General features: G+C 39.8%; 1 protein-coding gene across 1 annotated transcript in view; it reads left to right on the top strand.

Moving 5' to 3' along the window:
• CELSR3 (cadherin EGF LAG seven-pass G-type receptor 3) overlaps positions 1-14,216 on the top strand; it is a 147,951-nt gene extending 133,735 nt beyond the window's left edge. The window contains exons 49-57 of the mRNA XM_087954169.1: positions 1,581-1,687; positions 3,099-3,168; positions 4,259-4,351; positions 6,149-6,232; positions 6,876-6,944; positions 8,561-8,761; positions 9,722-9,776; positions 11,049-11,185; positions 12,678-14,216. Of these exons, the coding sequence (XP_087810295.1) occupies positions 1,581-1,687; positions 3,099-3,168; positions 4,259-4,351; positions 6,149-6,232; positions 6,876-6,944; positions 8,561-8,761; positions 9,722-9,776; positions 11,049-11,185; positions 12,678-12,701 (840 nt within the window). The 3' untranslated portion in view covers positions 12,702-14,216. The remainder of the gene's footprint in view (positions 1-1,580; positions 1,688-3,098; positions 3,169-4,258; positions 4,352-6,148; positions 6,233-6,875; positions 6,945-8,560; positions 8,762-9,721; positions 9,777-11,048; positions 11,186-12,677) is intronic.
• Positions 14,217-15,047: the final 831 nt, after the last annotated feature.

The raw sequence follows: 15,047 nt of genomic DNA, 5'->3' as shown, positions 1-15,047 counted from the left end.
TCCTAAAAAGAGGAGAAACTCAAGAGCAGAAACTCACCTCAGAAGCAGAAGCTCAGCCCCACCTTTGTTAATGGGTGGGCCATTAAGGCCTGGGCCAGAATACTTTACATAACAAAGATCTCCAGGTAAAGCTATAGCAATTGCCAAAAGCCCTTTTTAGTGCATCATCATCATCCAGCAAGGTTCAACCAAACCTGGAACTCAGGACAGCCTACAGAGTTGCCTCTGGGAGCCTGACAACCAATCAGAATACAAGCTCCAATTGAAATCCCAACAAAGGTTATAAAACCCAGGCATTCTCAGCACCTCAGCCTTTTTTTTAATCTCTTCCTTCACCTTGAAGCATGTGATCATCCTTCCTTTTCACTCTGGAGCTCCAGGCCATGTGTTCTATCCACCATTAAACCTTCCAAACAGCCTCCATGTTTCCAGTGTCTTTTTCCGCACTTGGAACTGAGCCCAGAAGGATATTTCTTCCAACCGCAGTTCTCACACTCAGAAACAGCAAAGAATAACAGTATTATGTAAGTGGGGGGGGGGGGAATTCCAGTAAAAGTGTGCTAATTTTCAACCACATTATAAAAACAAGTAGATAAATAAAATAGTAAATAAAAACTTATTTCTCCCACCACCACCACCACCCAACATTGTTACAAGTGATAGTGTTCAGATGTAGTGTTGCATTATATCTAAGACTAATGCCGCTGTTTCTAGAATGCAGCAAAAAATGCCATGTGGCACATACATTTCATCCTATAGTTTGGGAGGCCACTTACCCATAATGATAATGCAGACCTTGGACAAAGAAAACTGAACATACTTAGAAAAATGATATTAAAACCATATCATACTTAAAGGACATTCAGATATAAATTGTAGACCACTCACTTCCATAGATTTGAGGCTGTTACACATAGATTCCCAAAGGCAAGGAGAGACTGGATGTGTTACGTACTTTGGAAGGTGAGGATGATGATGATGATGATGATGATGATGAGGAGGAGGAGGAGGAGGAGGAGGAGGAGGAGGAGGAGGAGGAGGAGGAGGAGGAGGAGGAGGAGGAGGAGGAGGAGAATTAAATTTGTATACTACCCAAATCTCAATAATTCTGGGCAGCTCACAAATTCAAATAAATTACAATGAAACAATCATCTTCATATTTATGTATCCCATAGCTAAGATACAATGGAACAATAACAATGTCCTATAAAGTTAATTAAAAGCATCTCTGCACCATCAGTAGCCTACCTGATATAAAACCAATTGTTTTCATCTTTTTAGATACCTCAACCAGATTACTTGTCTATAGAGATTTTCAGTCATCTAAGTAATGGTTGTCCCAAAGATGTTTTTTCAAGACTTCCAGAAAGTCCAGTTGCTCTTGAAAAAGTACCTTTGGGTCAACAAGGTTAGGCAGGACCACTGGCCAGCTGCAATGGGATGCTATTCTGCACCAATTCATATTTGCTAACATAAGTCAAAAATAACAACTACTGAAATGTCTCCCTCTTCTAAAACTAAATGGCAATTCCAGTGATGCCTTCAGTATTGTTGTTATTCTCTCGTTCTCATCCCTCCAGCTTATCTGGCTTGTAACTTTTATCGCTACGCTACTCTTGAATCTTGACTTGGGACTGGCAGCAGCTGTGACATTTTCACTCTTCACTGTCATCTTCCGGACTCAGATGTGAGTATTACACTAGGTAGCAAGATAATGGGAGGAATAGATTTGGGAATTGCTTTCTACTAGACTTTTATAGTACAGTAATATAAGGCATTTATATTCTGTCCCATTTCAAAAGATTCAGTTTGATTTGTTCTAAGGTAAGATAATATTAAGAAACTGAGAGGCAGAACAATGCTAAGTAAGCAAGTAATCTCTCTCTCTGTGTGTGTGTGTGTGTGTGTGTGTGTGTGTGTAAATTATCAGAATGTGTTAGCCAAAGGTAAACATGGGAACTGTGGTCCCTTAAAGCTACTGAATTACACTTCCCAGATCCATCACCATTGGCCATTCTGCCTGGAGGTGCAGGAAGGTGAAGTTCAGCAGTATTTAGCAGAAGACAGACTCCAATTCACTATTGATGGAACTGCAAATTTCAGTACATACTGTATATATAATTAAATCAAAACTCTGTTATTACAATGAACCAAGAAAAGCACCTTATAATTATATATCCAACCAAAGTATTGGGATTTAGTATTTACTGGTAACTATATGCTAAATCTATATGTTTAATCTAATCTGTGCTAGCTGAACAGATTTAAGGCATATAAACCATTCTTTCTTCATAATCAGAGTATAAATACTTAAAGGGTTGTGTTACATCTTTTTTCATTATTGCAATCTCTCAGTATCATGCGCAGGGTGGGATTCAAATTTGTTAACAACTAGTTCTGTGGGCGTGGCTTAGGTGGTGGGCATGGCTTGGTGGTCATGTTATTGGCTGGGCGTGGCCAACTCAATATCACTCACATCGAGGCATGCATCTCCTCGCCTGGCTTCTCATGATTGTGGGGATGCTGCAACAGTCGTAAGTGTGAAAAATGGTCACAAGTCACTTTTTTCAGTGCCATTGTAACTTTGAATGATCACTCCACATAAGCAAAGTACCAGCAAAGGAGGGGAAAACAACTCCAGAGAAGTTCCTGAGACAGGAAGTCTGGTCCTGCCAAGAATGTAATAAGGGTTAATGGAGAGGCAGTTTCTGTAAGCAACACCAGAATGTTTCCTTCCTGCCTTCCTTACAGGATTAGGCCAGTAATTTCTTCTAACAACTGGTTCTCCAAACTGCTTAGAATGTTAACAACCGGTTCTAGCGAATAGATGTGAAGTGGTAGAATCCCACCCCTGGTCATGGGTAACATTCAAAAGAGTCATCATACTTGGCTGGCATGTTCACTGACAAGATGATTTATCTAAAATTACTTCTATAAACAATTAATACAAAATCTGGTAAAGAAACTTTGACATATAACTATATAAACAAGCAGCTTCTTTTTCCATGTGAATTCCAGATATAGATGTCAAAATGACCTATTATGAGAGCAGGTCAAACCATTTGCTAATCCTTTTTCTCTTTTATTCCTTTCCTAAGGCCTTATTATTCCATTTTGGGGCAAGTGTCCACCACAGGAATTTACAAAGACATTGCTGAGTATCATAAAGTAAGTATATCATGAAAATGATTAAAAGAGATAGTTGTCGGGAACTGTATAGAAAAAGGATATTTACTACTAAACTTTCTATGCCACTCTTTCCAGACTGGCTCTGAGCAACTTACAAGGCAATGCATTAAAGATCATTTATTTTATAAACAGGCAACACAGCACATAATATTGTGGAGTACTTGGTGCTCTCTGAACTTGGTTATTTGCTTGCAGGCATTTCATTACCTGAGTAGGTAACATCCTCAGTACTACTGACTGTGGGGTTTACTCTCCATTTATATGCAGTGGCTTGCCCTGCCAGTTTTGATGAGAATGTGGTTTTCTCTTTGGTTGTTCTTTAATTAAGGTATTGTTTTCCACTGGATTGTTCCTCTGGAGTTAATTCCTGCTTATCTTATTGCAATATTATTATAATAAATAACCGGGAGCAGGACTAAATAATATCTCCTATACTATTGAATAGTCAAGTTTTTACAGTCCTATGAAACCCTCCAGGGAAGAAGTATTGCAGTTCGGAATGGGCAAGCTGATCCACAAATGCAGATCACCACCATGAAGGCACAATTAGGCCCCGATTCCTGCAGGGGCAGAGTCCATATTGTGCTTGTTAATCCTCTGCGAAACCTCCTCTAGCCAAGAATTATAGTTATTATGGTGGGTTTAAATGACACAGCTGACACTGCCTCCCTGTGAATTCTGAGAAATTATGTGCCCAGTAAAACAACAGAGAATGATCGGTAAAACTGCTGCGCTTACAATCAAGAGCAATCTTATTGCCCAGCATTTCTGCTTCTTTTGTGGAAGCTGGTCTCCTGTCAGTCTTTTCTTTCTTATTGTGGAAAAAAATAAAAATATTCTAAATTATAATGGCCTGATCAGGCCCGGAACTATCATGTCTGGATTGGATCAGACTCCCACCATCTTTAGATCCTATTTTACACATATCCTGATGTTCTGGGTTTTGTCTTGTTTTTTTGAAAATAAATAGATGGAGTTTCTGATCAAGCTCTATTTATTCTGGTCTTTGAATATTAGCCCTATAATAGTGTTCTTTTCCTAACATTTGGGTTCCATTTTTATCCCACAGGCTAAGGAAATACCAGGTGTGAAAATTTTCCACTCCTCTGCTACTATCTATTTTGCTAATGCTGAACTGTATGCAGAGGCCCTTAAAAAAAAGGTGAGAAAACTTAAGAGTTTGCTCTTGTATTTGCTTGGTTGCTCATTCATGGCAATCTATGACCTGTCAAATAACTTTGGGTTGTATTCCACTGAGAAGGAATCCAGAGACAGATGCTCTTTCAACCCTCGCGTGGGAGTGCCCTTGTGGTACATTTGATTCACTGACCTGAAATCAACAGGATCAAATGCTTCGCTTCGTGCATTTTTATTCCAAATATGTTACGAAACGATGAAAGGCTCTGAATTAAAGCAACAACATTAAAAGCAGGGCAAGGGTCAACCTGCCTTTCTTATCAAAATCCACTTTCAGGCATATCAAAATTGCTATAAATTTTCCCGAGGGTGTGTGTGTGTGTGTGTGTGTGTGTGTATGCATGCCTCCCTTGGAGTAAAATATGTTTTTAATTGATGATGCAGACTAGGAAAAATTTATAGGAACTTCAATTTGCCCAACTGTCTCAATGTTCTGATTAAATTCTGCGTTTACTTTCCCTGTTTACAGCTTATTGTAAACCTTGGTGTGTCATCTTCTAATTTAGAATTTCCAAGGTGGTGCATAACTGATGATAAGAAATAAAATAATACTGGTGAATGAGTGGACTGTGTGAGATGCCAAAAGCTGGGGGAAACAAATTGGTTTTTGCCTCATGCATGAGAGATAATGAAAGTTTTGAAGGCAGTCATCCTCCTCAGAAACCTTCTTCCCATTCCCAAATCCTTTTGCCATATTCCCAGACAGCCAGAGAACAGCCTCTGAGGAAAAGCGTTGTGAATGATAACAAGTGGACAAAAGAAAAGTCATTTCCAATCCACTCCCCAATCACCTACAGCAGAGGTGATATTCAGCAGGTTCTGACCAGTTCTGGAGAACCGGTAGCAGAAATTTTGAGTAATTCGGAGAACTGGCAAATGCCACCTCTGACTGGCCCCTCCCCCATCTATTCTCTGCCTCCCAAGTCCCGGCTGATCGGCTGGGTCTTCTTTTGTTGCCCTGCACAGCAGAATGGAGCTGGAAAGCAAGTTAGTAGGGTAGGATAGGAATGGAGATTTTACAGTATCCTTCCCCTGCCATGCCCATCAAGCCACGCCCACAGAACCGGTAGTAAAAAAAAATTGAATCCCGCCACTGAGTCACAGCTTCTCCCAGGCTGTGTAAGTAAATAGCAGCTCCCTGAATTATATTCAGAAATTGACCAAAAATTAATAAAGGTCTTTATCACATATCAACAGTCTTCTTAATCAATGACTGGTGCCAATTAATAGCTCCTATCTTCTGTTTTGAAATAAATTCTGTTTCTAGGCTGTCCTCACAGCTAAGCAGACCCTATAGTGGCATAATCTAATCATGAACTTACCTGACATATATAGCTTTCTCTTTAGTGAAACTTTTCTTACCAGATATCAATCCATCAGATTATTTCAAATATCAATTTACTTAAACCCTGAATGGAGCCTTCTCAGTGTGTAAACCCCACCATACAAAGCTTCTGTTAAGAAGCCTGGTGAAGTGAAAATGAGTAAAATCTTGGTGTCTTCCAAAAATACCTGCAGGATATGATTTTAAAAAAATCAAGATGGGAAACGTAACAATACAATCAAAGCTCTGCCTGGTTTTGATATGCATTGATGCATATCAAATTGATGATACTGATGATATGCAAAAACAGGCCGAGCTTCAATCTTACCATTGTGTCTGCCATCTTGACTTTTTGACCACAGCCCATCATGCACCAGAAAACTGGCAGCTGTCCATTGCTTCCTGAGATATAAGTACTTGTCTTTTTTATTTATATAGTGTGGCATTGATGTGTGTCATCTCATTGAAAAGAAGATGAAAGCTCTGAAAAGGAAGCAAAAGAAAGACAAAAAAGAAGCCAAGGTACATTTTCTGACTAGTGGTCTTTTTTTCTTCTAAATTCCAAGCAGAATATTTTCCACACAGACACCTGGATCTGGTTTATCTGTAGATAATCAAAAAAGGAAGAAAGAGATCAAACTAATCTTCACTAATCTGCAGCCTTTCAAATATTTTGTATACTGCATCCCCATTATTTACAAATAGACGTGGATAAAGAGGTCTGGCAGGCTGGCTGGCTGGACTGTTGTATCACCATTATTTTCATATATGATATTGAAAACTCTTATTCTCAGAGCACCGCAGGTATACAACTCTCTGCTTTATTGACGCAACACAGAGCAAAAATCCTAAGAGTCAGGTTTAGCCAAAACCAATATCCCTATCAGTTCCACATCAACAGTTTATGTAGAGAAAAACAAAGTCTTTATTCAGCTTTGGATATACACCATTATTTGTTCACATACTGTACTGAACTCTCATTTGTTTTAACTGTAGCTTGTGCACTAAGCTACTGTGGCATAGCATGGCACCAACATACCGTTGTCATAACTTTTGTGATTTTTTTCCTTGATTCAAAATTAATTCTATGTTTCTTAAAATGTCATATGAAGACAAAGTTCTGTGAACATTGTGATATATGTTTTCCTCTTGTTTTTGGTAACAGAAAACTGCTAAAAAATCTGGAGAAAACAACCCTGGATTTGAGGATGTGGAGATGGATGCAAAGTCACAAGTACTGTACCATGTACAATCATTTTAAAAAGAGAACGTGCAGGCAACATTGCCTAGGCATTTAGAACATTACTATACCTGATTAAACCCATTTGCATACTGTATGTATGCATTTCTATGTAAATGAGCACCTTTAGCTTCAAAACCTAGCAAAGTAGACATTAAATGTTCAATAACCATGCAACAAAAGTGGTAAGTCTTTGCTGAGCTTCCTATGTCAATATGGATTTACAAGTGATGCTTTCTCCAGTCGAAGTTTTCCAGGATCTGAGATTTCAGATCAAAAACTGGAGTTGAGATGGACATCTGTAGGTAGAGATGAAAGAGGTAGAGCTATCCCATTTAATTGATAGAGATGCACCTGATGAAATCATACTTACTGTATATACTCGAGTATAAGCCTAGTTTTTCAGCCCATTTTTTGTGCTGAAAAAATCCCCCTCGGCTTATACTCGAGTCAGATTCCCTCTGAAAAAAAATGGTGTGGAGTCGCGGCCTCCGGCGGCAGAGACTCCCAACAGCCCAAGCCGGGAAGGGAAAGGCAAAAAGCGCTTTGCCTTTCCCTTCCCGAGGCGGCGGGACTGGGGCGCGCCGGCGGTAGTGACTCCTGACTCAGGGGCCTCCGAGGGAGGGGAAGAGAGTGACTCCTGCCTCCCGCTGTCATCATCATCTTCTTCTTTTGGGTTAGTGAATCAATTAAACCTTTCATGATAGTGAGATCGTTTCCCAAATTAATTATTTTTATTTTTGAAATTTACCAGTAGCTGCTGCATTTCCCACCTCGGCTTATACTCGAGTCAATAAGTTTTCCCAGTTTTTTGTGTAAAATTAGGTGCCTCGGCTTATATTCGGGTCGACTTATACTCGAGTATATACGGGTATGTTTACCAATACAAGGCAACTTTTTAATTACAGTACCAATATTCAGCTGATCCACATTATCCCTTCCCACAAATAGATTTCTCACTGATTTGTATGGACCTAATATTCATTATTCTCAGCAGTGCCTGATCATACACAGTATTATTTGTGCAGTTAGCAATGTAATACTTATAGCTATATAATCTGTTCACAATACATTTCACTAAATATACTTTTTGGACATTTGACAGGTGCATTCTGACAAAACAATGCAATTCTGAGATGTTGTACCACTGTGCTCACACATATACACATGATCATGCACGCACAAACACATACACAGGTACATGCACACACAGATACTTTATTGCTCTCAAATACTAAAAAGTAGTGAGATGTTTTTTACCAGGCTAGTAAGTTGTCATGATAGTACTTTCAACGTGATACAACCACTATTAAGATAAATACAAGAAGAAGATCCAGTTTATTCATATATATTTTTTCCCTAGGGAAATTTGCATACCCCCTATGTCCTTGTTCATTGCCTCAAAAAGCTAGCATCTGAATCCTCTGACGTTCCGAACATTTTTCTGGGTTCTAAGTTAAGGTGTGAGAACCCAACATATGATTACGATTTGTCCACGTTTCCAGCAGAACTCAGTCCACACCTCTCACACGCCACACATACTCTTAAGAGTAAAGACAACCCCTGGAGAATCTCTCCAAGTAATCAACTCTGCTTCTCCTTCCTTGCAGGAACCAGAGGAAGGCATAACAGGTACTGAAAGCAATGGAAATGTGATGGCTTGGAACCCCCCAAATCATCACCAGCCACAATCATGTGGCAAACCCAGTTTAAATGGACTGGGGCTGGAAAAGCCTTCTATCCACTCACTCATTCTGGACTTCAGTTCTGTCACCTTTGTGGACACTGTCTCCGTAAAGACCTTAAAAAATGTAAGGATGAGGAGAGCTTTCAGGTGTATGGCTGTGCCACATTTGGGAAGAAAGGTCAACAGACCTTGAAGGAGGAAGGTGCAAGGAATAAATGCCACTGCCCCAGTGGCAGATTAAGGCTCACTGGTGCCCTAAGCACTGACAAATCTTGGTGCTCCCCCCTCCTTTGTACATATTGTACAAACAAAGCCCTGTTCTCAACTTTGTGGTGCCCCCTTTGGGCCTAGTGCCCTAAGCACTTGCTTAGTCTGCTTGATAGTTAATACACCACTGCATTGCCCACATGAAGTATAGATTTCACTGCTTTCTTTTCTTCCTGAGAATCTGACAAAAATTCCACATTTGTTCCAAGTTCCTGTTTGTTGGAGGGAAGAAACTGAACGTAACATCTATATGTATTAGTCATATGTACAAAATGCTAAAGTTGATCGGGTTCTCCAGCTGAGTTCTGGACTGAAGGGGTTTTTGAGTTCGCTGCAAATTCTGACCTCTCCTGCCTCCTCCTGACTGCTTAAATCAATTTCTCTGCTTTGGTCGCTTCTCCCCAGCACGTGTATGTGCGCTGTAATTGAAGTGGTTGGAAGGAACTCAAAATGCCAAGATTTATTTCCCCAGCTTTTCAGAAATAAGGCTCTTTCCCGTGGAGGATTGCTCAGGGCCACTTCACTAAACTGAAAAGGATTGAAAGAACAAATGGAGGGGGAGAATATGACTCGTTGAAATAACTTTCTAGTAAATCCTTTTCAACTCTGCACCTTCCCATTGCGATGGACTTTAACTCCCTTTAGTGTGCTCTCAGGGGATAATGGAAGTCCAGCTGCAAAACATCTGGATCGTACTACCTTAAAGGAAAACTCCATGAGCAGTTTCCTGACCTAGCCTAAATTGGCCAGCTGGCCAAACACACATATTTATACCTGTATTTCAACTCTGCTGTTTCTGCTTTGTTGCCTTCTGCAGATATTTAAAGATTTCCAGGAGATTGAAGTGGATGTGTTTCTTGCTGGTTGCCATGGTAAGAAACACCAAGGAAGTTATTACCTTGAGAGTAGGTGTACCTTGAATCAAATGTTCCTCTTTTGGCTCCAGGCCCTCATCTTTCCATCCAGGTCTGACTCATCAGCATTTAGGAGCTTCAGCATTGACTTACTAATGGCCATTTAGCGACAGAAGTTACCATGGACACCCCCCTCCCCCAAAGCTACTTACAACCTGATTTCAGAGTTCCTGTATCAGCTCTCTCCCTGGGGTTACATGATCACATTTTGAGTACTCAGCAACCAGCCTGCACTTACGGCCCTTTGCAGTACCCCACAGTCACATGGCCATGATTTAGGATGGTTTTGCCAGTGTTTGCTTCCGGTTTCCAGCAGAAATTGGCCAGTGGCATACAATGGGTTCACTCAGCAACTGTGACATTAACTTAACAACCTCCACATTTGCTTAATGACCACCACAAACAAGGTTGTAAAATTGGGTACAGCCATGTGATGATCTACTTTACAACTGTCAAGACTTGCGATCATAACTGTCTGGCTCAATTACAGTCTTAAATCAAGGACTACCTGTATGGGTTTCAGCAAAAGGCCAGACCAGCAGGGTCAGAGCTGCAAATACAGAAAGCCATTAAGTGGCAGTAAAGAGACAAAAAAAATTATTTGTTGCCTTTAAGTATTAATCTATACCTTTGCAGCCCGGATACAATCTGACTAAAAACTAGGATATACATATATCATAGTTTGGAATTATTTAAGAGTCCCATGAGGATAGCCTGGGAAAAATCAACCTTTTTCTGAAGTATAACTCAACCTCTGTGGAAATTTCTGTTAAAGCAAAAGTTTAAACAAGTCTCCCCATAGCATGCCACCCACCAGGCTAATAGCATTGCCTCTCCCAGATTGTGACCTTCAGTTGTATTGTGCAACACTAGCTGGAAATATGAAGGTGGTAGTTCAACACAACCAGATTCAGGGAGGCATACAGTATGCAGTATGGAGTAACAACTGGAAGTAATTTTGATCAAGGAAAGAGAGTACAAAGTTAAAGGGGGTGTAAAAGTTCCTGGTCTTGAACAGACCTTCTAGTGAGAAAAACAAGAAGGAAATTCGCAAAATAAATGTTCTTGCCTGGCCTTATTAAAATGGGAAGATAGCTTTCCCCAGTCTTGCTTTAGTCCAGATTTATTGGACTAAATGAGATGTAACACTGACTGGATCTATCACTAGTGTTCCCACCACAAATAGTAGAGGTGCCCCTGTCAGGCAATTTACTGTTCTTCTCTCTGCAGGCACTGTCATTACCCAGCTGGAAAGAGGCAATTTTTTCAATGAAACCATAACCAAGAGCCACCTTTTTGCATCAGTGCATGATGCAATTACTTATATCGCCAGGAACCAAGAAAAGAGCATGCCACACACTGACACTGTAAGCAGTTAGTCTTTTTCTTCATAACTTAGAAAAATCTACCCCTCACACAGATCATGCAGGTTTTGTAGACTGCCTTGGTGCTATTTTGCCACTAGGCATATCTCTTGAAACAGTAGGGCTAAAATATTCATTTTCCTTGATGATCTCATTGTATTTCCATGCCAGTCAGTCTTCTATTTTTTCTTCTTCTTCTTCTTCTTCTTCTTCTTCTTCTTCTTCTTCTTCTTCTTCTTCTTCTTCTTCTTCTTCTTCTTCTTCTTCTTCTTCTTCTTCTTCTTCTTCTTCTTCTTCTTCTTCTTCTTCTTCTTCTTCTTCTTCTTCTTCTTCTCCTCCTCCTCCTCCTCCTCCTCCTCCTCCTCCTCCTCCTCCTCCTCCTCCTCCTCCTCCTCCTCCTCCTCTAAACTGTAGGATTTATACTCACTCTTTTACAGCCCTGCAAAGGGAAAACCATGATTCATGTGCTAAGATGATTCTCCATCTCCATGCCAAATCATGATTTATCTTCCCCATTTAATATAGATTAAAATAATATTTAAAAACCTTTTGCATCAAGGTAGGTCTAGTTGTGTGAATGTGTGCATATGCCTTTGAGTTAGTGTTAATTCTTGAAAACTGCCTGGATCGGATCCTGCAGTTTTCTTGGCAAAATATTCAGAAGTGAAAATTTTGTATTTCCTTTTTCCTAGGGCTGAGACTGAGTGACTAACCTGAAGCCACCCAACTGGCTTTGTGTTTAACATGGGACTAGAACTCACAGTCTCCCAGTTCTAGAGCCTTAACCATTTATTATTTTTATTTATTTATTTAAACTTATTGATTGCTCAACTCCAGTGGACTCTGGGTAGTATAGAAAACTACACTACACCAGACTGGCTAATATATAGACCAGGTTAAATGACTCTTGTAATGAACTCACTAGATTGGATGAGATAAGCCATCTCAAACTACCCTGTAAAGCAGGGCTACAAACTGAGCTCTTCTAAGGAGTGCTTTGATTTCTCTTTGGGTATTGTGAGGATTATTTATTTATTTATTTTATTTATTTATTTGATTTGCCAATTGTTTACAAGATAATAAGTATAAGTGTATACATAGCTGTGAATACATGAAATGGGTACATATAAGAAAAATAAAGAAGAATAAGAGAAACAATAGGACAGGGACGGTAGGCACGTTGGTGCGCTTATGCACGCCCCCTACAGACCTCTTAGGAAAGGGGTGAGGTCAATAGTAGACAGTCTAAGATTAATCTATATCTAACATATAGATTACTATATGTTCATCTCCATAGCAGTTCAGTTAAAAATTATGTCAAGGTATTTTGTGTTTAGAATTAGAAAAACGATCTTCCATGGAAAGGAGGATATAAAAAGAGAAGATTTCTATCTTGGATAGTTCTTCCTTGGTGTTTTGTCTCATGGACGTATACAGATGTAGCTCCTTCCATGATATATATGTACAGCTAATATGAGATGCTCAATCTTTGTAGGTTGACTACAACACTAACATGTAATCCAGTGAGCAGAAAACAGGCTTACATCTTCAAGATGATGTTTTAAACTATGTTGCTAATGAGGTATGACTCATCACCATTACAAATCCAGAGAAGTGAACCATTACAAGTGTGAATGCTTAAAAACTGGAAGTTGGACATGCCTTTTCATGGAGACTCAACTTTGGAGGAACTGAGAACTGATTGTGTCCGAGAAACTTTGTTCTGGATTTTTGAGCACTGATTCTTCTAGTTCTCCTGAGAAAATATTTCATGCATCAAAAAAGAATCCCTCTCAGGTACTGGAATTTGTTGCTATCCCTGCTCTTGGGATAAGGATTTTCTATTCTATCTGCCACTGGATTTGGTGAGAAAATTGAGCATTTACAGCATGTTTTTGCCTTTGTGATGATCCTAATCAACAAGGAAAGGCAGAACGTGTCTCTTACATGTTTGTTTGTTTGTTTGTTCCTTCCTTCTTGGACTGGTGTTTTAATATCAGGTCTTAGAAAGTAAGTTTTTCATACTTTGAATTTCTTTGGTCATGCCTGGATGCCTTAATATAGAGAAAGGAGTTTTAGCCCACATGCTTTGCATGAAGTATTCCTAATATTTCCTGATAGAAGGATCAGATAGCAAACAATAAGAAAATTAAAGACCTGTGATTAATTTAAGATCCTGGACAATCAGCATAAATCAAGGTTAGCGATACTGGTAAACAAGGTAAACAAGACCTCTTGTTGTCTGTGGAGATTCTCAGTCATCCAGGTCATGGTTGTCCCAGAGGTGCTTTTTCAAGAGGCAACTGGACTTTCTGGTTTTTCTTTGAAGACGTTTCGCTTCTCATCCAAGAAGCTTCTTCAGAACTGGTTCAGTTGCCCTCTTGAAAAAGCACCTTTGGGAAGACCTGTGCTTCTTCTTTCACTAAAATTGTTTGATTTTAGTAGACTTGATTACAATTTACTGAGACAATGCATAGGACACAGGAAGTGGTACTTTTATCGCAAAAACTGTAAGAAACAAAGTATGTATGAATTATGAAGTCATTGTTTCTGGTGTGGGGAAGCAGGAGTTGAACTCAAAAGATAAAGAGAGGTCTGGTTTAAGAAAGCTTTTTTTGGGGGGGGGAATCCTATTAACATGAATTAAATGTGTGTACAGGTAAGTTCTGTGAATATTAAAATGCAGCAACTGTCTCCAGAAGCAGATGTCGTGAGATGGACCATGCCACCATTCTCTAACACTGCAAGGTGTTAGAGAATTATGAGTTACATAACCTGCCCTGAAACATTAAGCCAGTCTGTTCAATATTCAGGCCAACAAACAGGCCAGAATCCACAATGTTCAGATATATCCTCAGTGTCCTAACTGTTTTATCAGCATAAATGTCTTTATTTGACTCTTACATTTTATGCACTACTGTTTCTTATGCTTTGAATAGATATCCCCCTTTTCTTTGTTTGTTTGTTTGGAATTTAACATTAACAAAACGTATGTTTTGTGGTCTGTCTACACACAAAATAAATATATTTTTACTGGAAATGTTGTATTTTGATAATTTTGTCAAGGTTGCTCCTCAGTTTCTGCCTCCTATAGTCTCCTTTGACATTGAATAGTACCTGTTATGACAAGAGATATAAATAAACTATTTGTTAAGTTTTAAAGTTGAAGTGGAGATGAGCAAAGCAGACAGGAGAAGTGTGACAGGAGAATGGTGGCATGGTCCTGGCCTAACAACCTCAGCTGAGACTACCAGAACTGCCATCACTAAGTGATGTGGTCATGTGATGTTTAACCTAATGACCCCTTCACTTAGCAACAGAAATCCTTGGGCCAGTTATGGTAATTAAGCACAGACTACCTGCACGGAATGCCTATTAAGGGAAGTTGAATTGAAAGATATTTCTGATTTTAAAATTGGAGGAAGGGACATCAATAAATTGTATTATGCTGATTACACTGCCCTGATAGTCAAAAAAGCAAAAAACGTGCAAGCTCCAGAACTAAAACTAAAGATAAAAAGGGCAAACTAGGACAACAGATAGGGGGGAAAGGACAGCAGATAGAATAACCACCCTTAAAATTGGCATTGAATATAGTACAGTAGTGTAGCTTCTGCCTTCTAGGATCAATCATCAACAGTAAAGGAACAAGCTGTCAAGAAATACTCTGCAGACTGGAACTTCCGGTTTGTCGGCTTCGCGAGCGGCAGGGATTTGCGAAGCTGCGCGATCCCTGCCGCGCTAGCCGTTTTTGGGGCTCCGACCCAGACGGGTACAGAGCTAGGCTGCCCTGCAGGGGCAGCTGAAGGTAGGGGGGATCCGGAGAAGGGTTTGGGGGTGTTGCAGACCCCCTCCCTGGCCGGCA

Source organism: Notechis scutatus, chromosome 2 (genome assembly GCF_049901735.1).
Source record: "Notechis scutatus isolate UNSWTSFEM ecotype Mainland chromosome 2, rNotScu1.2, whole genome shotgun sequence".
Taxonomy (NCBI): Eukaryota; Metazoa; Chordata; class Lepidosauria; order Squamata; family Elapidae; genus Notechis; species Notechis scutatus.
Note: the sequence above shows the minus strand (reverse complement) of the source record. Positions and strands in the feature narration are given on the sequence as shown.